This window comes from Pelobates fuscus, chromosome 5 (genome assembly GCF_036172605.1).
Source record: "Pelobates fuscus isolate aPelFus1 chromosome 5, aPelFus1.pri, whole genome shotgun sequence".
NCBI lineage: Eukaryota > Metazoa > Chordata > Amphibia > Anura > Pelobatidae > Pelobates > Pelobates fuscus.
In genome coordinates this window covers 215,732,410-215,759,505 of record NC_086321.1, presented here as the reverse complement: position 1 = coordinate 215,759,505, position 27,096 = coordinate 215,732,410, and the positions used below count along the sequence as shown (strand labels likewise).

At 41.4% G+C, this 27,096-nt stretch overlaps 2 protein-coding genes across 2 annotated transcripts; one reads left to right on the top strand and one right to left on the bottom strand.

Annotated features, from left to right (window-relative positions):
* Nucleotides 1-4,794: 4,794 nt before the first annotated feature.
* RFK (riboflavin kinase) lies at nucleotides 4,795-18,615 on the bottom strand. The gene is made up of 4 exons (XM_063457190.1): nucleotides 18,045-18,615; nucleotides 8,213-8,364; nucleotides 5,418-5,520; nucleotides 4,795-5,002 (listed from the first exon to the last, which is right to left on the bottom strand). Exons 1-4 carry the CDS (start codon nucleotides 18,391-18,393, stop codon nucleotides 4,875-4,877), a joined length of 732 nt encoding a protein of 243 aa, XP_063313260.1. The 5' UTR covers nucleotides 18,394-18,615; the 3' UTR covers nucleotides 4,795-4,874.
* A 1,991-nt stretch (nucleotides 18,616-20,606) lies between these two features.
* LOC134612179 (piggyBac transposable element-derived protein 4-like) lies at nucleotides 20,607-21,938 on the top strand. Its single transcript, XM_063456534.1, has one exon. It carries the CDS (start codon nucleotides 20,607-20,609, stop codon nucleotides 21,936-21,938), a length of 1,332 nt encoding a protein of 443 aa, XP_063312604.1.
* The last annotated feature ends 5,158 nt before the right edge of the window (nucleotides 21,939-27,096 follow it).

Below are 27,096 nucleotides of genomic sequence, written 5' to 3'. Positions count from 1 at the left end.
GGTCAGGGGGGAGGACAATAGATTCCCCCCTCCTGTTATTTTACTTTAGGGCCCCCACGTCGGGTTAAATGATCCATTTCAAGTCCTTTTATTTATTGGTTTTCCTTCTAGTTTCAGATAAGTGGTACTATCGTTTAGTTGTTTATATATATCATACAGATATTTTTTTTCTTTTGCCAAATTACCTCTCTGCCTTTATCAGCGAGTTTAATTACAATTGATTTATTTTCCTTTAAATCTTTAAAGGCTTCCCTTTCTTTCTTTTTTAAATTTTGATATTTATTTGGCGGTTTTAATTCCTTTAGATCTTTAAAACAGTTTCTCAAATATTTTCATGGCATCGGATTTTTGATTATATGGATAAAATGTGGATTTTTGTTTTAAATCTGTATGTTTATAATTAGTTTAGATTATTTCTTCTTTTGCATGTAAATGTTTTAAAGAATTTTCGTAAAAAGCTTTCAAACTTATCCGCATTACAGCTTGGTGCAAACTTAACCTTTCCTTAGGACTGACATATAGTTGTCCGTTTAAAACTTGTTGAAAAGATTAAAAATTTGTATAAGTTTATCTCCTCCTAGTTCCTTTTTTTATTCTTAGCCTTCTTTTCCCCCCTCTTCTGTTTCCGGTGTTCTTTTTCATTGGAGTATTAACCTTACTTTGTTCATATACAATGGTCCTAAAAAAAAAAAGTCCTGATTATCATCCTTATGATTTAACTTTTCGAATCTATTTGAAATCAGCATTTTATTGGGAGAGTATCTTTTATGTTCTCTATTTTAAAAAGTTTTTGTACTTGAATTCCTAGTTTTTCTAGGTGCTACTTTAATCCACTCTCTTTTCTAAGAGGTATCGGATTTCTAACTTGTTTTATTTTGTCAAGTTTTTAGATTTTTTTTTTCTCCCTTTCCCCACCTACTTTTTGTTTCAGTTTTGTTGTATACTTGTTTATTAGACATATTTTGTCTAGGTTTAAAAGTATTTTGGGTAGTTTTACAAATATTCCTAACTTTCCCTTGAGAGTAATCGTCCAAATCTATTAAAATTTCCTTCAATGATTTGTTTCTAGTTTAATTTTCTCAATCAGTCCATGTGTCAATATCTTCTGTCCAAGTAGCATCTGTCTGTCACACTCTCAGGACATGTAAGAACAGGGGTGTTCAGTCAACGTTTTCCAAGTATAAAGTAGGAGGGGGAGAAGCTGGTTTTATTATTTTAACTTCATGGCTATGAGTGCTTGTCCACCATAATTAAGAACCTCCCACAGGTACTGCCATTATATGTGGTGAAAACATACTTCGAGAGGACAACCTTGCAGAATTTATGGCTTTCCAACCAATTGCATATCTCTGCAAAACGTTGGTGGTTTATAGCTAGCCAACACTAATATTGAGAGCGCAGTTAACCCCTTTTCTAAACTGTATTTATTTCCACTAGACTATTTTAGAAAAAAATAAAAAATTAAATCTTACGATGCAGGTCATAAAACGCAAGATGCAACAAAGGTAAATAACTTACAAATGCATAAAAATAAACCTTTTTATTAAAATATGCATTTATATAGTCAAGATCAAATATACTGAAAATGGGGAGAAAAACAAAAACATCTGTCAAATGTCAATCCAGGAGAGATGAACAGAAGATATAAAACAGCAAAAGTATTTTACTCAAATGTTTGTTTCTACTTCATGTTTAATAAAATTAGACATACAGCTTCAGTTAAAGCTAAATCTTTTACAGTTTTATGTGGTCCCAAATACTGACTTGATGCAAGTTTCTAAAAGTATTTTAATACAAAAAAAAAAACCCTCACACAAATTACAGCAAAGTTCAAATTATTATATTTACATTGTGAACATTTTAGAGTGTAAATTAAACATTCTGTCCAGATCACTGTAAACTGCATATGGAATATGTAATTTTTACATGCTATATATCATTCTTTTCATGTCAGTTTCAATTTTTGAAAGAATTTGTGTATATAAACAAAAATAAATTATATTTATTGGAGATTATATATATATATATTATAAAAATACACTGAAACGTTGACTACTTTGTATATCACTGTATTTGCTTAATAGAGCAGCAGTTAATATTGATTCTACAAGACTCCAGAGTGCTCTATACAAGGTAGGTATAATTATAGATTTATATATAAAAAAAAATAATCAGTGTTAAAACTGAGCTTAACAATGCAATTTCTGGAAGGGACATCCAAAAACTAAGTTTCAGAAGGGAGCAGATACAATAAGGTAGTACCAAAAACAGGGCAAATATATAAATATTCCTGCTTGATTGTGGGGTATGGAAAGTTAAAATGCTGCTAGGCCTTCGTGCCTAAGCAATCTTTATAAAAAAGTAAATGCATTCAAAATGAATCTTTCAGCCCTTGTTTTCCTTTGACCAGGAAATCCTCAGATACTTTGTGGTTTTCGTTTTTTCTTTTTATAAATTTCTATAGTGAAACTGTCATAAAAATGGTGAACAATAGTAGAAATAGGGCAGCACTGGCACAGTTAAATCCGTAGCAAGTGCACTGTCCACTTCCTTGCAATATGCAGGAACAATGTTGAACTGAACAAGCTGCAAGTTAAACTTTTTCCAACAACAAATAAAGGCTACCATTTTTCTTTTCTTCTATCATTCTCAAAGGATGAGCAAGGTGTGAGAAGCCAAAAATGCAGCATTACTTTGGTCAATGGAAAAGTCTTGCATCATGTGAGCTTTAAATACAACAGTTATATACTGTTTTGCAATGTATTTATTATGTTTTATCTTTGCTAGAACCATTCACAAACATTACAGATTGGATATCACAACACATTAATGCTAAAGGATTTTCTGAGGACAATATAAACCGCGTACTTACAAAAACAGAATGTAAGCACTTACTGGCAACATAATTTTATCTCTGATGTAACACTATGCCCAAGTGTTAACTTGTAACTCTACAGTTGAGGTACAAAAATGCAATTTTCTATGAAAATTTCATTAGCATCTGTGGGTCTAACAACATCAGGTTACATTACAAAAAGAACTACAGATGCTTTTTCTGACCAGTTTGAGAACATTAAAGGGAATCTCCAGTGCCAGGAAAACAATCAGTTTTCCTGGCACTGCAGGATTCCTCTCCCACCCACCCCTCAATCCCCAGTTGCTGAAGGGGTAAAAACCCCTTCAGTCACTTACCTCAGGCAGCGACATGTCCCACCTCGCTGCCTGCTCCTCCCCCGTTGCTCCACCTTCCTCCGTCGGCCGGTGGGCAAGACTGATCCCGCCCACCGGCCGGGGAGACCTAATGCGCATGCAAGGCATTCGCATTAGCGCACCCCATAGGAAAGCATTAAAAATTAATTTCAATGCTTCCCTATGGGGAATAGAGCGACGCTGGAGGTCCTCACACAGCGTGAGGACGTCCAGCGACGCTCTAGCACAGATAATGTGCTAGGGACCAGGAAGTTCCCTCTAGTGGCTGTCTAATAGCCACTAGGGGAGGAATTAGCCCTGCAAGGTAATTATTGCAGTTTATAAACAACTGCAAGAATTACAGTTGCAGGGTTAAGGGTAGTGGGAGTTGGCACCCAGACCACTCCAATGAGCAGAAGTGGTCTGGGTGCCTGGAGTGTCCCTTTAAGTAGAGAAAATATAAACTCATTCATAAAAGTACAAATCATAATATAGCAATTTGTAAATAATGTGCGTAAACATTCAGATATAGTTAAAGCAAAACCATAATTTACAAATATGTGGATGAAAGATTCCACTTAAATTGAATTTATAAATTGTACTAGCACAATAAAGAGCTGAATACTCACTCTACAAAATTGTCACCATCCCAAATGTGCACAATGATAAAGAACACTGACATTTGAATATTTGCCGAAGTGAAGGCAGTGACCAATGTTTAGTTAAATTGAAATTTTGCAAACAAAGTTGGCATGACACTTACTACTCTTGTAGGATATTGTTAAAAATATAAATATGATTAAGTAGTAGATAGAAAAGCAAAACCAGTGTTTCCTTTTCTTTAATTGTTAAATAAAATATCCTTAAAATTATAAAGTCTGAAAGTGAAGCTTGGCATGCTTTTCTTTTGAAACAGCAAGGTAACATTACAAGTCTAGTTTTTTAATTAATCCTTTTCTTTGTCCATCTATTTCCCTTTCTTTTTTTAAGTTTACCTTCATTTTCGTTTTACACAAGATAAATTAGAGACCTTTGGTAATGCGCGGAGATTTAGCAAAGTTTCATTTCGGTTGCCTAGGTAATTTATCTACCATCCACCAGTTAAATGAAATTCCACAGAAAGGCAAACTGCAGACATCATGGAGAGAGGAGAACAAAATGGTGGTATCCAGATAGTGTAATCCAGCAATAATAACTATGAAAGGGATGTGGCAATGGGGTGGGAGAACAATAATTAAGGGGCACAAATTAAGGAAAATTGTAGAAGAAAAACCAAACCTAAATATAATCATGACTGTGCTTCTGTAAGTCTAATTTTCAAAGTCCACTCCGCTCCCCTCCCCCCAAGAGCAGGAATTATGACCTAATAAATATAAGCAAATACCCATAACTTAATTACATTTAAGTGGTTCTCTCATAGGCAGATGTTTGTGTCTAAAGTGCGTTTTAATCTCCAGGCAACATAGCGTGTAAACACAAATGGTTACTGCCTGACAGATTTATTTACTTTAGCATATTTGATAGATTGCATCACATGCTCTAAATAAATATAAAATATGTATTTAAACTACGAGTTGAACATTGTTTTGTATCCTTAAACACGGAAGAGCAGCAATGGAGGCAAGATGATAGAGTCTAGGAAATTGTCTTTTTAGAGAAAGAAAGAAAGAAAAAAAAAAAAAAAGTCAATGGCCATTCATGATCTTATTTGATGTAGTGCTGAAGTAGTTGTCTTTCAGTTTTCTGAATTCTGGCAGGTCCAGCTGTTTCTTCGCTTCATCAATGTCACCATGAATTGCATCAATAAGGGCATCTGTACATTTTAGACAGGAGCACACAGTGTTAACATAGAGTGCAAAGGCTATTGAACCAAAAATTTGAAGAAATTAAAATTATCTTAAAGACTAATGTAATTTAAGTGGGATATTTAAAACTGTGTTAGGATTCCAACAATTCTCAATATTTGGGATTTCAAAACGAAGTATTACAGGTCGGCTGCCAGCAATTCAGTTTTGAGAAACTAATATCCCCTCCCCCACCAGCTTTTAGTAAAAAAAAAATATTCTCATTGCTGTCCTTCTGACTCTCCTGATACAGATAGCTACTAACAAATGTATTAATCTTACTGGAATGTGCTGCATCCCACAAAATGGGATGTCTTGATAAAACCCAGTTTTAAAATACAAACTTTACAGTTTAAAATACTGCAGAAAGAGAGTGCAACTTACCCAATGATTCAAAACTTCGTTCTGGTCTAATATAGCCAACAATTACTATAGTTAACATTTCACCATAGAAGTCCTCTTCAAACCGATGAATAATATGGGTTTCCTGATAAAAAAAAAAAAAAAAAAAAATTTATGTACAATGACACGGCAAAAATCTAAAATAAAATTTTATGAGATACTCAAGTTTCCACACAAACTTAAAGCTAGTTAATTTCTACATGTCACAGAATTACTTACAAAAAAGAAGCCATTATCAGTTAATAGCGTTTTACAGCTCTCTTTCTAGAATATGGCTGCTTCTCTAGACTGTACATATATGATGACCTTGTCCTTTACAGACTGTGATGACATATATGCAAAATGTTGAATGTGTATTTTATGTTGTGGTCTGTGCAAACTGGATCTAAAGAGAATCCTTAAAGGGATACTATACGCACACCAAAAATAATTTTAGCTTAATAAAGCAGTTTAAGTGTATAGATACCGTGTTTCTCCGAAAATAAGACCGGGTCTTATATTAATTTTAGTCACAAAAAACACACTAGGGCTTATTTTCAGGGTAGGGTTTATTTATTTACGGTACCGGTATGTGCATTGAACCCCCCTCTCTAATTAAGCCACCCCCCTCTCCAATTAAGCCACCCCCCTCTCCAATTAAGCCACCCCCCTCTCCAATTAAGCCACCCCCCTCTCCAATTAAGCCACCCCCCTCTCCAATTAAGCCACCCCCCTCTCCAATTAAGCCACCCCCCTCCAATTAAGCCACCCCCCTCCAATTAAGCCACCCCCCTCCAATTAAGCCACCCCCCTCCAATTAAGCCACCCCCCTCCAATTAAGCCACCCCCCTCCAATTAAGCCACCCCCCTCCAATTAAGCCACCCCCCTCCAATTAAGCCACCCCCCTCCAATTAAGCCACCCCCCTCCAATTAAGCCACCCCCCTCCAATTAAGCCACCCCCCTCCAATTAAGCCACCCCCTCCAATTAAGCCACCCCCCTCCAATTAATCCACCCCCCTCCAATTAATCCACCCCCCTCCAATTAATCCACCCCCCTCCAATTAATCCACCCCCCTCCAATTAATCCACCCCCCTCCAATTAATCCACCCCCCTCCAATTAATCCACCCCCCTCCAATTAATTCACCCCCCCTTTAATGAATTCACCCCCCCTTTAATGAATTCACCCCCCCTTTAATGAATTCACCCCCCCTTTAATGAATTCACCCCCCCTTTAATGAATTCACCCCCCCTTTAATGAATTCACCCCCCCTTTAATGAATTCACCCCCCCTTTAATGAATTCACCCCCCCCTTTAATTAATTCACCCCCCCTTTAATTAATTCACCCCCCCTTTAATTAATTCACCCCCCCCCTTTAATTAATTCACCCCCCCCTTTAATTAATTCACCCCCCCTTTAATTAATTCACCCCCCCTTTAATTAATTCACCCCCCCTTTAATTAATTCACCCCCCCTTTAATTAATTCACCCCCCCCCTTTAATTAATTCACCCCCCCCCCCTTTAATTAAGTCCCAGACATAAAATACCGGTATCTACTCACAGTTCAAAGAGTCTGACCACTGGGTGCCTCACCGCCCGGAATGGATCCTTCCGCTGAAGATCCGTGAAGGCAGACTGACGGCGCTGCGCACGTCGTCATCACGCTGCGCGACGCCGCGGCCCGCAACGCTCCTCCCCCTCCTCCTCATAGAAGAAGGAAGTTCCGCCGGGCCGCAAAGGTAAAATGCCTAGGTCTTATTTTCGGGGTAGGGTTTATATTGCAGCCCACCCCGAAAATTCAGCTAGGGCTTATTTTCGGGGTAGGTCTTATTTTCGGGGAAACACGGTAATGCCTCTGCAGTCTCATTGTTCAATTTTCTGCCATTTAGGAGTTTAAACACTTCTATTCATGCAGCCCTAGCCACAACTCCCCTGACTGAGAGAAAAAAAAAAAAAAAAAAAAAAAAAAGGTCTTCTTAAACACTTCCTGTAAAGTGAGATTGAATATTAAAATTTCCTTTATTGTACTGTTTTATATAGAAAATATTATCTAATTCATTTCTGGTGTACCCTTCACCTAGTTCAGGCTGATGTTTGGGTATGTGTCTGATTACTTGGTGGATTTACTTCTATGCTGTATTTTCATCTGGAGAACGTTCAAATCAACACCGGAACTGCGAGCTATAATCACTCAGCCTCTAGCAGTTCGGGAGAAAACGAACGAACGGGTATCCGAAATACCACCGTTCGTAACAAAGGATTACTCCAATCACATGTCTGCTGCTGCTTTTAGAAACTGTCATGGTGGTAGGAGTCGGTACGTGCAGGATTTCTTCTTGAAACGCTGCACATACTTTGATATATCAACTTTTGTGCCAGGTGATACTTACACCCTCAGACTTTTCTGTCTGCCTAATGTCAATTCTGTGCATATTTAACATCTTTCACCAGTACGCTGACAAACGTATTGAGCTTCTCCTTTGCAGAGCCTGCAAGGAGAAGCTTTTGTTCCTCTGCTTCCTTCATTAAGTATAGCCCTCGCCACCTCTCTATACCAGTGCTTTTTATACAAGCCAATCTTCCTCACACTCACTCCCCTTGTAGGTTCAGAGTATGGACATAAGTTACGAGCCAGCAAAACAGTCTAATCAGAGGCTGGTTCATGCAACAGTGGAAAAGAATGTTATGAATGATTCTTCCCTTAAGCATTTAAGAATACTTACTGCAAGACCTTGTGGAACAAAACATCAAGCTACAAATCCATTCACAAAAAGGAGAAAATAAATAATCTTACCACAGACTTTTTAGTATTTTTGTAGTAAGGATTCCAGCCAATACTCATAACCATTTTATGAACATGGCCATCTCCAACACAGCCCCAGCCATAGTAAATGCCAGTCGTCAACTCGGAGGGAAGACTATCCACAACATGTTCAGGAAAATTAGCTAGCATTAGAAAACATAAAAACAGGTGTACAGTCACTTAGCTGCATTTTTAACATTGCAAAATACATCGTAAAAACAATGCCAAGTATACTGGGCATTCAAAGCAATCATTGTTCCATTGACATAATGGAATTCAATCTAGAAAAAAAAAAAAAATACTGTTTGTATTGAACTCCCGTTATTTAGGCAAGTTTATAGAAATATAGATTGGATCGATACAGCAGTATTGCACCAAAACTGGATTAAACCAATTTTTTTTTATTTTTTATATCAATTATCGTTTTTTTTTTCAAAGCTTTACATTTAGAGCTAGTTTTAGATCACTTTGTAGTATTTCTAAGATGTTTCAAGAGTATAGCAAACAAATAATGTTAGGATGCCTATGTATGACAAATTAATTCCTTTAGCAGATTTCTGAGCCTTATAATAATTTCATTAATGGGCACGTGCATATACCAAACAAAAGCATTAGGCAAGTCAATTTTACCATTTTCTATGCAACAACAACCCAGCAGTTTAATTCAATAAATAACTTGATGAATCACATTAAAAAGGGGCACTCCAGGAACCATAACAACTTCATCTAAATAAAATTGATATGGTGCCATTTACCTGAAGGTGTTAAACCGTTCTCGAACGGTTTAACCCATATAGTTATACTCCAGCACCAAACTCAATTCCCCAAGGTAGCACTGGCTTCTGAAATGCCCATTTCAAGAAGCTCTGAGTGCCGCTAGGCATGGATGCCACTGATTGCCTGACAGCGGTCAGCTGACACTCTCAGACAATCAGTGACTCACCATTTACAAAATGATCTTGAAAAAATAAAATAAATTTACCGTTTTCAAACCAGTTTTAGATTATAAATTTATTTATAAGTTTAGTGAATACACCTCAAAGTCTTTAGGGACCAGGCAGTGAAGATGCCCACTTGATAAAATATGGCGCTTAAAGGCACTCTACAGTCATCAAAAAAACTTTAGCTTAATGAAGCAGTTTAGGTTTATAGATCATGCCTCTAAAGTTTCACTGCTCAATTCACTGCCATTGACGAGTTAAAGGACCACTATAGGCACCCAGACCACTTCAGCTCAATGAAGTGGTCTGGGTGCCAGGTCCATCTAGGGTTAACCCCGCAGGTGTAAACATAGCTTCAGAGAAACTGATATGTTTACATTAGGATTAACCCCTTAAGACCGCAGGACGTACTATGCCGTCCTTATTTTGGTGGCTCTAAAAGCCGCAGGACGGCATAGTACGTCCTGCGATCTTATGTACTTACCCGGTCGCCGGCGATCCCACGCCGGCGATCGCGGTATGGGGGACTTACCGGGGAGCCCAGGGAGTCCCCCTGCGTCCTCTTCAGCCGCCCAGGGCCATGTGATCGCGAGGTCCTTGCGAGGACCCCGCGATCACATGGACGGCATAGCCGTCCAAGGCATTGCCAGCAGGGGGAGTGCCTGTAATGACAGGTACTCCCCCTGCTGTCTGAAAAAAAAAAAAAAAAAATGTTAAAACAGTGTAAAAATAAATTATATATACTTAGATCATATATATATTTATTATATATATGATCTAAGTATATATATATATATATACACACATATACACACATACACATAAATATGCATACACTGTCTACGTGTATTTTAATATTAATATATACATAATTATATATATATATATATATATATATATTAATATCAAAATACATGTACAATGATATTGATTAAATATATATATAATTTTCATTATATATATATTTATATATAATAAAAAATAAATAAATATATAAATACGTTAAAAAAATAAATAAAAAAATAAAAAAATAATGAAAAAAAATAGATAAAAAATATATAAACATGCGTAATTTCGTTCTAACTGTATTTTAAAATTAATATATATATATTGATATCAAAATACATGTAGAACGAAATAATATATATATCTATATACATAAGTATATACGTATATATCACTATGTATATACCTATATATAAATAAAAATAATTAAAAAAAATTATATACATATATATATACACACATATATATATATATAATAATTCTACCCATATATTTATGTAATAATTTTACATAATTAGGTCATTTTATTAATTACAATTTGCAGGACCTGCCTGCCAACCCAGGCCAAAAGTTCAGGGAATTACATTGTCTAGCACTATATTTAACTCTGTAACTTTCCAAGACACCATGAAACCTGTACATGGGGGGTACTGTTTTACTCGGAAGACTTCGCTGAACACAAATATTAGTGTTTCAAAACAGTAAAATATATTACAACGACGATATAGTCAGTGAAAGTGACATTTGTTGCATTTTTCACACACAAATGGCACTTACACTGACGATATAATTGTTGTGATACGTTTTACTGTTTTGAAACACTAATATTTGTGTTCAGCGAAGTCTCCTGAGTATAACAGTACCCCTCATGTACAGGTTTTATGGTGTTTTCAAAAGTTACAGTGTCAAATATAAGGTTTGCGTTTCAGTTTTTTCACATTAAAATTCGCCAGGTTGCCTTTGAGACCGTATGGTAGCCCAGGAATGAAAATTATCCCCATGATGGCATACCATTTGCAATAGTAGACAACCCAGGGTATTGCAAATAGGGTATGTTCAGTTTTTTTAGTAGCCACTTAGTCACAAACACTGGCCAAAATTTGCGTTCAAATTAGTTTTTTGCATTTTCAAATATTAACACTAACTTTGGCCAGTGTTTGTGACCAAGTGGCTACTAAAAAAGACTGGACATACTCAATTTGCAATACCTTAGGTTGTCTACTTTTGCAAATGGTATGCCATCATGGGGGTAATTCTTATTTCTGGGCTACCATATGGTCTCAAAGGCAACGTAACCAATCTTGCGAATTTCAATGTAAAAAAACTGAAATATGTAACACGCTATATTTGACCCTGTAACTTCCCAAAACACCATAAAACCTGTACATAGGGGGTACTGTTTTACACGCGAGACATCGCTGAATACAAATATATGTATTGTATTGCAGTAAAAGCAAACAGTATTATGACATTCACAGTTAGAATGTCACGTAGAACTAAAAAATTTTAAAAAAATTCTTATTTTCTCCCATTTTTTAAATATTATTTTCATATTAAATTATGTTCCATACCTAAATATTTGATGTTAAACGAAAGCCCCGTTTCCCCTGAATAAAATGATATATAATAATGAGGGTGCATTTAATATGAAAGAGGTGAATTATGGTTGGACAGACATATAGCGCAAATGCCAGGTTTTGTTTACGTTTTTTTGGATCACAACTTGTACATTTGGCTGCGGTCTTAAGGGGTTAATCCAGCCTCTAGTGGCTGTCTTATTGACAGCCGCTAGAGGCGCTTCTCACGGATTTGATTTTGACAGACGCTGCCATCCATAGGAAAGCATTGAGAAATGCTTTCCTATGGACTGATTGAATGCGCGCGCAGCTCTGGCCACACATGCGCATTCAGCGGATGACGTCGGAAGAGGGAGGAGAGTCCCCAGCGCTGAGGGAGCCTGGAGCTGGAGAAAGGCAAGTGATTAACCCCTTAACCCCCCTTGAGCCCAGCGGGAGTGGGACCCAAAGACCCTATAGTGCCAGTAAAACAAGTTTGTTTTCCTGGCACTATAGTGGTCCTTTAAGTATCCTGTGTGCTTGTAGTAGTTATGTTAAAATGTCCTTTAAAGACAAGGGTAAAACCCAGGATGTATTAAAAAAAAATAATAATAATTTAATTATAGTCCTGTAGAAAAGTTCTAATCTTTCATAGTAATACTTTTCATAAATAGCAACAAAGATGGCAGAACAGGGAAATTGGATAGCAGACATTTCATAGAGTGCTTTCCTTCCTCTCCCCAGTTTTGGTGAAGAAAATTATTTTTATTTTTTAAAAATCACTTAAATGCACGTGTAAGAAGATATAAACCTCTAAAGTGTTTTGTTGCTTCCCAAATAACCATTTTTTTCTGGAATGCAAGACACACCCATATAATTTTACTATAAGTTTAGAAGAAAATATAAAATAACCAGTTGAAAGTGTTATCCCACTTTAGTTTCTCTTAAACCTACCCTTAAAAGTCTTTGGCACCCTGGTTCCCACACACATTCCCTTGTGGCTCTAATCTCCTGTTGTAGAGTTGCCCTTCATAAGTGTCTGTTCATTTATCTCACTTACATGACTCCACATTTCCATTTCCACTTTTCAAACCCATCTTCCCTTAGCTGCTCTCTTCTAAATCCTAGTTCATCTCTTTTTACAAACCCCTTTATCTTGTTGCCTTCTTCTTGTCTCCTTTCCTTCCCCTCTTGTAACTCTCCTTCCCCTCTTAAGCACACTTTGTCACTGCCCAGAAGCTTTGGGATTGCAGAAGTAAGTGCAGGCAGTGTAAAGTCACGTGGGGTTGAGAAGGAGAACGGAAATTCCCCTTCTAATCCAAGAATGCCACTATTCCAAAGATAAATCTATGATCATGGGTACTCTCTGAGGCAAGGGCCTCAGTAGCCTTATGAAATATGCAGCACTGACAATACCAAGAGTTAATAGAGGGAGCTCTGTGCACCCCCATCCCGAAAAATCACTCGGACATTCCGCTGGCTGAACTTTTATAGGATACGGGCATTTTTTTTTTTTTTAAACCTTAAGTCTTGATGTTAAGAAAAAAAATAAAAAAAATACTGCATGCTATATTCTGAGAAATATAGTAGGTGTACCTATAAGGTTTATTTTGAACAAGGAGTAATGTATCATTGGGTCATGATGGACAATGTCCAACATGTCAAGGAGCAGCACTACACCTTCTTTAAAAGACACCATTGAGTAAGCATGTGTTAAATGTGTAACACTTATAAAAAAAAATTGACCCCAAGTATTAAACCTTTATTTTACACTGGATATGGAATTCAGTTTTTAATTAAAGGCTTACTCAAACCCACATTACCAGGACCTTTGCCCCATGTGGATTTAATTAGAAATTATAAATATTTACATGTATGGATTCAAAATTGTCAGTCAATCCAGTTGCCTTGTGACTGAATTTGTCTTATCAAAGAAAAAAAATCTCATTCACTCACTGTGATAAATCAGGCAGATTTATTGGAGCAACTTTTGGACCAGTAGCCAGGTCTTTATCAAGCTTGATAAAAACCTGGCTACATGTCCAAACGTTGCTGTGTACAATAAATATGCCTGATTTGTCACAGTTAGTAACAGATATTTTCTTTTATATCTGTTCTTATGGGATATGCTGGCCCTGGCTCAGTCAGCACCCTGTGATTTGTTTTATGATTGAGTGCAGTCCCTTGTTCTCCTTTAAAACCGGATTTGCCTTATGACCTAATCAGAACATTAAGGGAACACAGAGCTCTTTATATTTTAGTAGAAGAGTATCAGTACTTTTTCAAGTAAACAAAATTTCCCATAAGTGGTATATATTAAAAAAAAAAAAACAAAAAAAAAAAAACCACACAAAGCAAGTACTAACCAGAATGCAGCACAATTTCATGTTAGGCAACATGAAATGAACTCACTTCTTTGAGAAGTAAAAGGGAAATAAAAAAAAAGAAATCCCCTCAGTGGGGAAATTATGATTGAGTCACCTACAGGTTTCAGTTTAATTTTCTGTGAATGTTTGATGCAATATATAAAATCTGCTAGACTCATCTAATGTGGTTACGCATTAGATGTATATTTTTTTATTTTCCTTTTTTTTTTTGGCCATGTGTTTTTTTGGTCAACGCAACAGATTACTATTTCTGCCACTTTTTCTACCACTATAAAACGTGAAAGTGTAAATGAACATTTCTGTAAGAATTAGTAGAATTTACTGTGAAGAAAACTGTCATCATGTATATCACTTTAATAAATGTGATCAAAATAATGCAGATTCCAACCATCACTTTTCAAAACGCTTTGATAGGGGCAGGGCCGGGCCGCCGAGCCGACAAGCATGGCTCCGAGCCCGAGCCCCAAACAATGGCTTTAAAACTCCACAAAAATCAACTTAAAGTCGGATATTCAAGCATGCTGAGGAGGAGAAACACCCCCGCTTTAAAATGACACCTGTAAAGGGCCAACAGCACATCGGGAACACCGACACAGATAAACCCGGCCTACCTGCCCTCAAAAGCCTGATCTTGGAGGGGAGAGTGACTCAAGGGCTGGAGACCCATTCAGGCGGAAGATGCACGTTGGAGACATCTATCCCCATCGGGGACCACACTGGCTCGGGGAACGACCCCCTCCCCCAGCCGGTGGGGGTGATCCCGGCCGCATGGGGACGGCACACGCCGAGACAGACATCTCCGCTCAGGAACCACGCTGATCCCCTAAACTGACAAAGGTCGTCAAGCTGTGACCCGCCAGTACACCAGACCATAGGGACATTCCTTCACACACAGTGGGGCGCCTGGACCCGCATTTGCACACCCTGGATGATCTGGGCCGAGATCGGATAACCCGGACTGTCTACGGGACGCCGATATGGTAGCTCAACTTCCGGGTATGGAGGAGGCCCGGAGGCAACTGTCCCCACTGCTGTGAGCCCGGCACGGCTGAGGGCTACTTGCCTCCGGCTGACCGATGGCTGGGCGGCAACATGTCCTCTATCCTGAGAATGTGGCCGGCGCTGGGTGAGGCATTCGGAGCACCTAAAAAAGGTACTCACCGTGGTTTCAGAGGCTTAGGGGAGGTGCAGGAGACACTAGGTCAGAGGACTCTTGGGGGGGAGGCCGCAAGACCACAGGCTGTCCCCAAGTGCCCACTGTGCCGCGATGCTTGCGGGGGGCGGCCTGAGCTGATCTGGGGGACCGGTCTGGGACCGGGCACCATGGGGGCATTGGCGGCAATATATGCCCCACAACTAACCAGCGCACCTCGGATGTCCCACAGCTCCAACTGATGTTACCCTACGCAGGGGGCGCAGCTGTAAGACCTGCTACAGACGGGACCGACAGGTCCAAACAACATGGGCTCGGTGCTTCAGGGCAGCGTGAGTGATGCTGGGGAGGTGCAGGAGACAGACGGTGCACGGACCCGTGGTGGGGGGGGGTCAGGTGGACTGGACAGGTTTCCGAGTGCCCACGGTGCCATGGAACGCCCCACTGGAGGGCCAGAATTAGCCTGAGGCGAACAGCTAAAGGACCACCATCCAAAGGGACTGATGAACACATGCAAGGGAACAATTTTATATTATTTAGAGGGGGAAAGCAGGGGGGAAAGGGGGAACACTGTTTAACTGGAAGGAAGAGGCTGTGCAGCAAGAATATTTACAGTATAAGGCACTAACCGTTAGCAGTACTTTAACCTGTTAGGCGCAACCCACAGATGACAAAATTATATCCCAGCAATTTTTATTTGTGTTTTTACCCGATCCCAGTTAACGCAGTTCATGCAAGGAAGGGCTGAGGACTGCTAAACTTTTCAATTGAATTAAAGTGAGGGCATGTTCGCCTTAAGGCGGTCTACCTAAGAGGGCTCTATCAGCACAATGATATGATGCCGAAATAAATTTAATGTGCTACGCAGCAGTGTATACTGATCAGCCGCAATTAAGAAGTTTGCTCTGTTTTACCACGCATGTTTGACAATATAACAGAATGTATATCATTGTTTAATTAAGGTTTGAACAGCACATGTTTACGCTCCAACGGTTAACTATAGGCCGGTATGCTATGCTCCTTAATGCCCTAGATATATACACTCTAACAACATACACGCATTTCCACGGCTCACATATTAGTATGTCTAAGCTAATGCGCAGGCAACCGCGAGTGCGGCAGACATACAAGTTGCCCATGTAGGACTAAACTTCCCGACACTGCCTGCGGGGTTAATCCACTTTTTTTTATATTTTATATTTTATTTTTTTTACCCAGCTTACAGAAGCAAGGTCAATCTGAAACATTTAAATTTTACCCCGTCTCGGATAATTAATGTATGATACTGGGTCCACTTCACTCTGATACACTGGTTAGTGATGCTTATCCAGCCTGGCATGACATAATACTGTATAGCCAACAGCATCTTTATTGGGATTAAGCTCTAGCTCAAACCTTAGCCACACATATGCAGGTCGGAAGTTCTGTTATTACATAACCCCTGCTATCACCTATATCGGAAACCGCAGTATACAACATAATTTGCCCTGCTCTCGCAGCACCCTCCTGGACAGCCTTCCCTACCTGTTCGCTTAGCAATACATGTCTCTCACATTATAGATACCGAACTTAAATGTGATTATCCGTGATGCCTTTAAGTAACCCTGATTTTGTATGCACCTACATGCTGTTGTATGATATAGCTCTGGTATTGCCATGTTCGGCCTCTGCGCAGGCTCAAGTATATATATGCCTCTTTAAGTCGCTGTTCGACTGCATTATTTGCAACTAAAATAAAATTAAAAAAACATTTAAAACAAAACGCTTTGATAAATATTCCTGATTGAAGCCATCACGGTCTTTCAAACTTTTGTAAAATGTGCTGACAGATGTTTAGTAAACAATCTTGTGGCCAATTACTACACAATTTCATAAAACAATGTTTTATTTTGATCCCTTCCAAATCACTAATCAGCCTCTGCTTATATATGGCACATCTCTAAGGGTACGCTTAAAACTATTATAAAATAATTAGTATGTTAGGCAAAAAAAAAAAAAAAAAGAGCAAAGTTGAGAAAATGTTTGCTTAAGATTCCTGTTAAATTCCTAGTCAAGTTCTGGTTTATTGAATAACCTTGCTTAACCTGGGAATGTATTAAGTAAACATCAACCTGTAGTAAACTTGAAACCGAATTGCAAAACTGCTGAAGCAGCCAAGTTGTGACACTAGAGCACATGGAGACGTTTCCCAAATCAGCACTTTTTGTCCATATTTTGAAATTCGGCTGTCAGTTCAATAGAATCTAGTGAATCATGAGAGGAGGAAAAAAAATAAAAATAAAGTCACCCTTCCTCGTTACATATTATACTATGAAGAAGTTACTATTTAAAGAGGCACTGTCATGCCGAACCTCCCTTACCCCATTCAATTCCTCTTCTCTCCCTCTGTCAGGATCTGTTCTTCATGCCTGCTTCAGTTTTCTTTAAAATCTTAAGACAAAATACGGACTAAGGCGTACAAATCCCCCCCTCCCCTTATTGTAATTTAGGGCCCACACCCGCCGCTCAGGGGTGGGGACTGGGGGGCAATAGGTCCCTCGTTCAGTTTAATAACCCCCCACTCACACGGCACAGGAGGGTGCATAGTATTTTTTTTTTTTTTTTTTTTTTTTTTTAACAGTGAGAAGCCATAGACTGCTCACTGTTTAAGCACTGTATTATATTTATATATTGCTGCATGGCATATTCCTACCACATTACAACTTGCATTTGAATAGCCATAACTGTGCATCTTTTTATTTTTCTTAACAAACCCCATCTCCAACCTTTATTATAACTTTAGTAGTAAATTGTATTTTGCTATCATGTAGCTATAAACCTGTGTGAAGAAGTGTGATGTAATTAGTTGGTATTTTTAATCACCATTTTTGCAAAATTCCTATTTTCCCAGGCCAAACAAACCCCATGTAATATTTATCCAAGTGATGGATATGGGATCCTCCTATAATCCCCCAGCCCAGTTATCCTCCCAGGTAGTCCCCCAGCCCGGTATCCTCTCACCTGTAGGGATGCCCAGCTCCTTGGATCCTCTCCCGAAGCCTTTCACCACCTCCCCCCGGCAGTAGAAGGGCAGGCTGCTCATGGTGTGCCCCCGAGCTCCTCTCTTCCTGGCTGCTGGCAGCGGCTCCCCGGTTCCCAGCGGGCGGGGGAGGTCCAGAGCCACCGCCGCGGCGTGTGCCGGCTCGTGGCGCTTGTGGCCGGGGGGCAGAGGGTAGACTCGCAGGAGGTCGCCGGCCGGCACAGTGCTTACACCTGCTACTGAAGGAACTGCGACTACTACTGCCGCCGCAGCTCCACCTGCCGCCGAGCCAGAGCCAAGCCGGCCGCTACAAGCAAGTCGCTGGGACATCTCAAAGGAACAAGGGGGGGGGGGGGGTTACTTAAGAAAACTACAAGACGCAAGCCGCGACTGCGGTCAGAGCTTTCTAGACTCCCCCCTACCTGCTCTACCAAGTGTGGTGATCTTAGAACAGCGCGTCAGCAAGGGGCGGAGCTAACAAGCGACAAGGATCTTCTTCAACTCCTGTCACCGTGACTTGCTCCTTGCTGGTTTCGGTCACGTGATCAACTCCGCTTGGCATGCTGGGAACGCTCGCTGACGCCACTGCCCTTGACTGGAAACCTCTTGTGAGAGGTTGGTGCAACTTCCGGTTTACTTCCTGTCCGCAGCGTGTTGTCTGAATGAAGGGAGAGATCCCATAACTTATACGATATCACTATTTGCCTAATTAAAGGGACACTCCAGGCACCCAGACCGCTTCAGCTCATCGAAGTGGTCTGGGTGCTGTGTCCCTATTGCACTTAGTGCTGCAATGTAGCAGGGCAGTTCCAGATAAACCACAATATTTACATTGCAGCTCTAAGTCTGCCCTCTGTGGCCGTCTATCAGGCAGCCACCTGGGGCCCTTTTGGTCCGTTATCTAACGCTGGACATGCTCATGGACTTCCAGCGTCAGATTTTCCCCATAGGAAAGTATTGAGTAATACCTTACTATGGGGAGGTCTAACGCAAACACGCGGCCATTGCTGCGCATGCGTATTAGGTCTCCCCCACCAGCTGACGTGATGGATGGGTATGGACAGAGCCGTACCCAGCGCCGAGGGACATCGGTGCCGGATTCAGGTAAGTAGCTGAAGGGGTTTTAACCCCTTAAGCAACATGGGATGGGGGGCACTGCAGGATCCTTCAGTGCCAGAAAAATTGGTTTGTTTTCCTGGCACTGGAGAGTCCCTTTAAAATAGAACAATACCAAGCTCCCTGCTTCATGTTAGTTTTTAGATTTGAGAAGTGGAGACAGACGGATAAGTGCTGAAACGTGTGCTATTTTAGTTAAAAGTGTATCTCTGTTATAAAAGTAATTTTGTAATTTTCAAAACAGTGTTAACCCTTTCCTTGTTCATACTGATCACAGTATTTAACTGTGATCTAATTTTTTTTTGTACCCTCAAGGGTTAATTTTATTTAATTTGTTATTTACTTAATTTAACGTTAATTCCTTAGTTAGCTGGAGTGGGTGGACTTTAGTGGGAATTTGGGAAATTAAGTGTTAGGCTAGTTAGAGATGAAAAGTTCTGAAATGTTTTTAAAAGTAAAAAAAAAACTATGAAAAAAAGTTTAAAAATTAAAAAAAAGTTTTAAAAAAAGTTTGTTAAAGTTACACCTTCATAATGTGATTAACACTGTAAATCCCGTGTCATGGATCCAGGAGCTAGTTCACTTAAAAAAGGCTTTGTTAAAATTCAGGATGAAAAAACATAAAATTTGTATATATGGTGTGTATACCTTTAAATCTGTTACGAACAGGATAAAAATTAGGTATACGCCAAATACTTCCAGCAAACAGAAATTTAAAATTAAAATCACCTTCAAGTATAGGAGACTGTTTCCTATGATGTGAGAAATCAGTGTAACACTGATGCGAGGTGGCACAAAAATATATATATAGGGTGTCTGTATCTTTAAATTTATGATCCTTGAATGAATAGAGTATATATCAAATGATGTACTTTGAAGTACAGATATATATATATATTATAAGGTAAAAATATTTTTACCTTATAATATATATATATATCTGTACTTCAAAGTACATCATTTGATATATACTCTATTCATTCAAGGATCATAAATTTAAAGATACAGACACCCTATATATATATTTTTGTGCCACCTCGCATCAGTGTTACACTGATTTCTCACATCATAGGAAACAGTCTCCTATACTTGAAGGTGATTTTAATTTTAAATTTCTGTTTGCTGGAAGTATTTGGCGTATACCTAATTTTTATCCTGTTCGTAACAGATTTAAAGGTATACACACCATATATACAAATTTTATGTTTTTTCATCCTGAATTTTAACAAAGCCTTTTTTAAGTGAACTAGCTCCTGGATCCATGACACGGGATTTACAGTGTTAATCACAATATTACACATTTCAGACAGTTTTTGGTGAAATTTCTGCCTATATCCAGTTTTTGAGCTCTTCACTTCAAGTCAGACTCCCTCATCCCTGTGTGTTGCACTAGGCATACCAGACCTATTTGACTTTACACCTTCATAATGTCTAGAAGGTACACTGCTGAGGAGGCTTATGATATACTAGCAGCCGACTCAGACGCTACAGACACTGCCTCTGAGAGTGGTGATGAGACTGTGCCAGATACTGCAGGGCCCTCTGTTGTAAGCGCCAAGTCCCTTGACCTGGCTCATGACGCTGGTGACTGGGAACCCCTAAATGATTTCACGCCTGACAACCCACTGTTTACTGGCAGTCCTGGAATTCAGTTGGATGTCACTAACTACAGTGCACTGGATTTCATGCAGCAATTCTTTGGGGATGATATTTTAGGGGATATAGTCACCAAGACCAACCTTTATGCTGTGCAGTACCTGACACTTGATGATCAGAGTCTCATCGCCAGGCAAGGGAGTTGGTACCCCACCAGTGTGCCAGAATTAAAAAAATTTGGGACACTAACAATGCTAATGGGCATTATTAAAAAAAAAAAAAAAAACAGCATCAGGATGTACTGGTCCAAAAATTCTGTATGCAGCACCCCTATTTACTCCCAGACCATGAACAGGTCCAGATATGAAGCAATGCTTCGCTTTTTACACAATTCAAAGTGCCCCCCAAGAGATAATCCTCAATACGATAATCTCTATAAGATTCGCCCACTTATTTCCCACTTCAACAGACAGTTTGGCTCAATGTACACCCCACAAAAAAATATTTGTGTAGATGAGTCTTTAATGAACTATAAGGGCAGACTGGGGTTTAAACAATATATCCCGGTCAAAAGATCCCGGTATGGGATAAAGTTGTATAAACTTTGTGAAAGTGCCAGTGGTTATGTTTACACCTTCCGTGTTTACGAAGGTAAAGACAGCCACTTGGATCCCCCAGGTTGCCCGGATATCATTGGGATGAGTGGAGAAATCGTATGGGATCTAATTAACCCATTGCTAAATAAGGGGTATCATTTATTTATCGACAATTACTATAATAGCATCCCTCTTCTTAGGATACTTTATTGCTTTGAAACGGTGGCCTGCGGCACTATCCGAAAGACACGTGTCGGTTTCCCAAAAGCCCTCGCACAAAAAAAGCTCAAGAGGGGGGAAACAACTGCTCTCTGCCAGGACGAACTGCAGGCTCTCAAATTCAAAGATAAGAAGGAGGTGTTCATGCTAACATCTATGCATACTGAGCGCACTCGAAGAGTCACAGTTTGTGGCAGACAAGAAATTAGACGGGTGCCAGTTTGCATTAGGCGGTATAACAAGCACATGGGGGGAGTTGACCTGTCCGACCAACTGCTGCAATCCTATTTAATACTGAGGAAGACCAGGGCATGGTACAAAAGCTTGGCATTTACCTTATGCAAATGACGACTCACAATGCCTTTATTCTGTACAAAAAGACAAATGCTGACATTAAATCCACATTTCTGGATTTCCAGTTTCAGCTTATTTCTGGGCTGCTCACTGAGTGCCACAGTGGGGAACCATCAGCTAGCCTAGCAGCAGAAGGGTTGAAACAGGGGGGGCGTGGCCTGACCAGGGACCGAGCTGGACGTGGCTGAGTAGAGCTCCGGCCCCAACGCGCAAAATTAAGCATACTTCAGCAGTAAACTCGACATAAAACGACATAAAACACCAAGTATGGAAAAGAGGTACCCCAAAAAGCAACCCGAGGGGGGAACGTCGGTCCTGGACCTGATGACGTCCCATAAGACCGGGTCTGCGGATCCCCAAGATGGTGCCGGACGGAGCCCCTCATCTCAACCACTCTCACCACACCAGGTGCAGGGGGGAGAACACAAAAAAGGTGAGACGGCTTAAATATTGGAGCGACTAGCTGAAGTGCAGGCATACCTGGCGGGAGAAATAGACAACTCCACAGCGGTTCTCCGGAGTGAAATCGCCGCCTTGGGAACGCGCACGGCCTGCCTTGAGGAGCGACTGGAGGCCACAACCAGGGCCCATAGCGCAGCAATCACACACATCTACGGGCTGGCGGCCTGCATGTCAGAGGCCGAACTCGCCATCGAAGATATGGCCAACAGGTCGCGGAGGAACAATCTCCACTTACGCGGCCTGCCAGAGGGGGAAAGGGAGGGTACGCTGCCTGCTATGCTCATGGCCATATTCAAGCCCCTACTACCGGACCTGTCCGAGGAAAGATGGCACATGGAAAAGGGCACACAGGGCTTTCCGCGCCAGAAGAACCGATGTCAATTCCCCCAGGGACATCATCGTCCGCTTCTTGTTTTTTCAGACCAAAGAAGCCCTGATGCGTAAGAGCAGGGAGGTCAAGATAGTGCACAAAGGGAAGAAACTCCAGGTGTACCAAGTCCTGATGACGTTTCGAGGGGGGAAGACCCACACCCTGACTTTTACCTTCTTTACTATAATTTTTCCTCTCAATTCCTATATTATCCCGAGGGGAGGTGGTGGGACACAACGGAGAGGGGCGCAGAGAGAGCAGAGGTGGGCGCGAGCTGCAGCAGACCAAGCGGAATGGACTAATGGCAGTTAAAATTACTTCACTGAATGTCAAGGGACTAAACTCCCCGACTAAACGGCGTCTACTATTTAGAGAGCTCAAAAGGATGAGAACCGACATAGCATTTATCCAAGAGACCCACTTACCGAGACAGGCTAAATTTAAATTGAAGGACCACACCTATAGCTCGACGTATGAAGCTAGGACATTATGCAAACGCAACGGAGTGGCGATCCTTATACGGAATAGCTGCCCTATCAGAATTTTATCCACCGAATCTGACTCGGAGGGTCGCTATGTCATAGTCTCGGGCACCATGCTTTCCCACCATATTCATTTAATTAATGTATATGCACCAAACTACCCAGAGGCAGCTTTTTGGGAAACACTACAGACCAAACTCCAAACCCTACACCATGGGATGATCATTGTGGGGGGCGACTTGAACGCAACGCCAAGCCCGGCAGTGAACAGGAGGGCAGGCAGCGGCGTTTAAAGGTCCCAGGGGAGGGGGATCCAAGACAAATTGCTACAGAGATTCATGGCGAGGTCGGGGTTAGTGGACGTGTGGAGAGCGCATCGTCCGAGTACGAGGGATTACACATTCTTTTCGGCCCCACACGGATCCTACTCCAGGATAGACATGTTCCTAGTCAACAATGGGAGCCTGCCACGAATAACTTGCACAGACATTGGGTCCATCACTTGGTCAGACCATGCCGACATATCACTGACACTGGGGAGGCTATGCGAGGCAACCCCTTGGACGTGGAGACTTAATGCCTCCCTACTGAAAGACCAGAATATAGCAACCCAGATCAGAACAGAGCTCAACAGTTTTTTTGAGACCAACACCACCCCAGACGTGACATTAGCGACAGTGTCGGCAGCCCATAAGACAGTAATAAGAGGTATGCTCATAAAATTGGCAACAGCCAAAAAGAAATTGAAATTCCAAAAACTAGAAGGCCTCCTGACTGACCTTAAGAGGGTAGAACAACAACACCAGAGCAGCCCAGATGACCTAACTGCAGGACAACTGAGGGAGATAAGGTTGGCAAGACGCCAGCTGCTCCTAGACGAACACGCGAACAAAATGGATACACTCTTAGCTAGAGTCCTGAAACCTAGACAAAGAGGGGGACACATACCATCCATTAGACATAACGACGGCTCAACTAAAACTAGTCCCCGAGACATAGCGGAGGTCTTTACAGAATACTATAAATCCCTGTATAATCACTCACCGGGATCTGAGTCGCGGATGGCGGGGGACGAAGCACTGGCAAAGCAATTTCTGGCATACGTAGGGTTGCCCAAGCTAGCACAGGCAGGGGTGGAAGCACTAGCGGCAGAAATCACAACAGAAGAGGTGGCACAGGCCATAGCTGCCCTGAAAGGGAATAAAGCCCCTGGACCGGATGGGTTAGACGGGAGTTATTAAAAGGAATTTCAGGACGAACTTGCTCCCCACTTAGCAGCTCTATTTAACAAATTTAGATCAGGAAGCACCCCAGACTTGGCTATGTCGCTAGCAACCATTGTCTTATTGCCAAAGCCAGACAAGGACCCGAGCATCCCGAGTAGTTATAGACCAATCTCACTAATTAATCATGATATGAAAATCTTAGCAAAAATTCAGGCGACAAGACTGAACCCTTATTTAGCTACATTGGTAGATGCAGATCAAGTGGGATTTGTGCAGGGCAGGCAGCTGTTTGAGAATACCCTTAGGAACATGGATATCATTTGGAAGCAGAAAGTCACACACACCCAAACTATGCTGGTCTCATTGGACGCTGAAAAAGCGTTCGACAGGGTCACATGGACGTACTTGTTCACACTTCTGTCCCACATGGGATTCCCTGAGAAAGCTATAACTTTGATTAAAGCAATGTGCGAGCACAAGTGAAAATCTCAGGGGCCCCACTAAATCCGTTTAGATTATACAATGGCACCAGACAGGGATGTCCGTTGTCCCCGCTCCTATTTGTACTGACGTCACCCGGACATACAGGGGGTTCAAGTGGGAGGCAGGTAATTCCTAGTGTCGGCGTATGGCAATGTGCTCCTGACGCTCACTGACCCCATTAACTCAATGAGGGCTTTGCAAGGAGTCCTGGAGGCCTATGGAGCTGTATCCGGGTGCAAAGCTAACATGACCAAATCTAGCGCCCTCCCAATCGAGATTCCAGACGTGGAGTTAACAGCTCTTCAGAGGGGACACCACATACGCGTAGAACGTCAGTCGATTAAATATCTAGGTATTAAACTGACAGCAGCCTTAGACCAACTCCTACAACACAATTACACACCACTCATTAAACAACTCATCAGGGAACTAGAGACCTGGAACGATAGGCATATCTCTTGGATAGGGAGAATTCATGCGGTCAAAATGAACATCCTACCCAGGATATTATTTTATTTTCAATCTCTGCCCATACATCTCTCCAAGACACACCTAGCACCCCTGCAACAGGCGATAGGGAACTTTGTGTGGCAAAACAAACGCTATAGAATTTCGAGACATATATTACACAGGCCAAAAAATAGGGGAGGCCTAGTACTGCCTAACCTATACCGCTACTACATGGTGACACAATTGTTGCAAATAGCCTTATGGCACTCACCACCTAGAGAGCGGAAAGGGGTGGACTTGGAATCACTGATGGTGGGGGCAGACATTCCGCAGGTACTCATTTGGGTTCCCAAAGATAATAGACCAATCATTAGAGCTACTTGCCCAGCTATATTGAACTCTATACATATCTGGGATAGAGCTCAACAGCGACATGGGCTGGCATCAGCCCCGTCCCCTCTGATGCCGTTTCTTCGAAATAGAGCATTCCCGTCGGGAATGGCAGCATGAAATTTTAGGAATCTAGAAAAAATAGGTCTGCAACACATACATCAGTTGGTACAGGATTCAGAGGTAGTAATTTTTGACACCCTTCAACAAAGAGGTCACCTCACGCCTGCTGACTTCTTCAGGTACCTACAAATAAATGATTTCGTAAAACTCCCATGGGTCCGGGCGGCGGCCCAAAAACCCATGACATTCTTCGAACAAATATGCCTTCAGTACCATATGCCTACGGGTCTGATAACTCGGCTGTACGCCCACCTCTGCCAGGGCCGGACTGGGGATACAAAGCAGCCCTGGAAAAAAAAAATTGCTAGCCCCATAAGTCACTGCGCCTAATACACTACTGGTCCCCCTCCCAACTATTTAATACACTACTGGCCCCCCTCCCTACTACCTAATTCACTACTGGCCCCCCTCCCCACTACCTAACACACTACTGGTGTCAGGATCGGGACAGGGATCCAACACGCAGAGTACAAACAGTAGCCAGATACGTATACCGGACCTTAGAATGGCCGGACTAACGTAAGTAGTACAGTAGAGAATAGTCAAAGACAAGCCGAGGTCGAGGGTAACAGAAGACAGGTAAGCGATAGACAAGCCGGATCAAGGGTAACAGAGATAAGCAGAATAGAGCAAACAAGCCGGGTCAAAACCAAAAGGGAAAACTAGAGAACACGAGCACTGAGTGACTAGAACAAGCTAGAACCACGACAAGGCCATGAGCTACTGAAAGAAGCACTGTTAAATGCCCTGTTCAGATAAGTAGACACACCTCCGTCGAGTCCTGATTGGTCCTGAACCAATTGAGTGACAGGTCGTTCCGGGTTGACGTCCTGACGTCGACGTCCGGGCGTCATGCTATAAAAGGGAGTCACTCCCTCGCGGCCGGCTTTGCATGACCGGATGGACCGCGAGGAAGAGGGGAATCAGGCCGTCCGGATGGATGAACGATTAAGTCTCTACCTCTCTCGAAGGTAGAGGCCTCAGGTACCCTGACAACTGGCCCCCCCTCTCAGATACGCCCACCGGGCGGAAGTAACCAGGACGAGAAGGGAAGCGAGAGTGAAATGACCTGCGGAGACGGGGAGCATGAACATCCTCCTGAGGTACCCAACTTCTCTCCTCAGGACCATATCCTCTCCAATCGACCAGATATTGTACTTTCCCCC

Excerpts from the sequence above, each read along its gene's own strand:
- RFK (XM_063457190.1), bottom strand. The coding sequence starts at position 18,393 with ATGTCCCAGCGACTTGCTTGTAGCGGCCGGCTTGGCTCTGGCTCGGCG. Across the intron at positions 5,521-8,212 it reads AAAATACTAAAAAGTCTGTG|GAAACCCATATTATTCATCG; the intron begins GTAAGATTATTT and ends TTTTTTTATCAG. Across the intron at positions 5,003-5,417 it reads ACGAAGTTTTGAATCATTGG|ATGCCCTTATTGATGCAATT; the intron begins GTAAGTTGCACT and ends TAAAATGTACAG.
- LOC134612179 (XM_063456534.1), top strand. The coding sequence starts at position 20,607 with ATGTCTAGAAGGTACACTGCTGAGGAGGCTTATGATATACTAGCAGCC.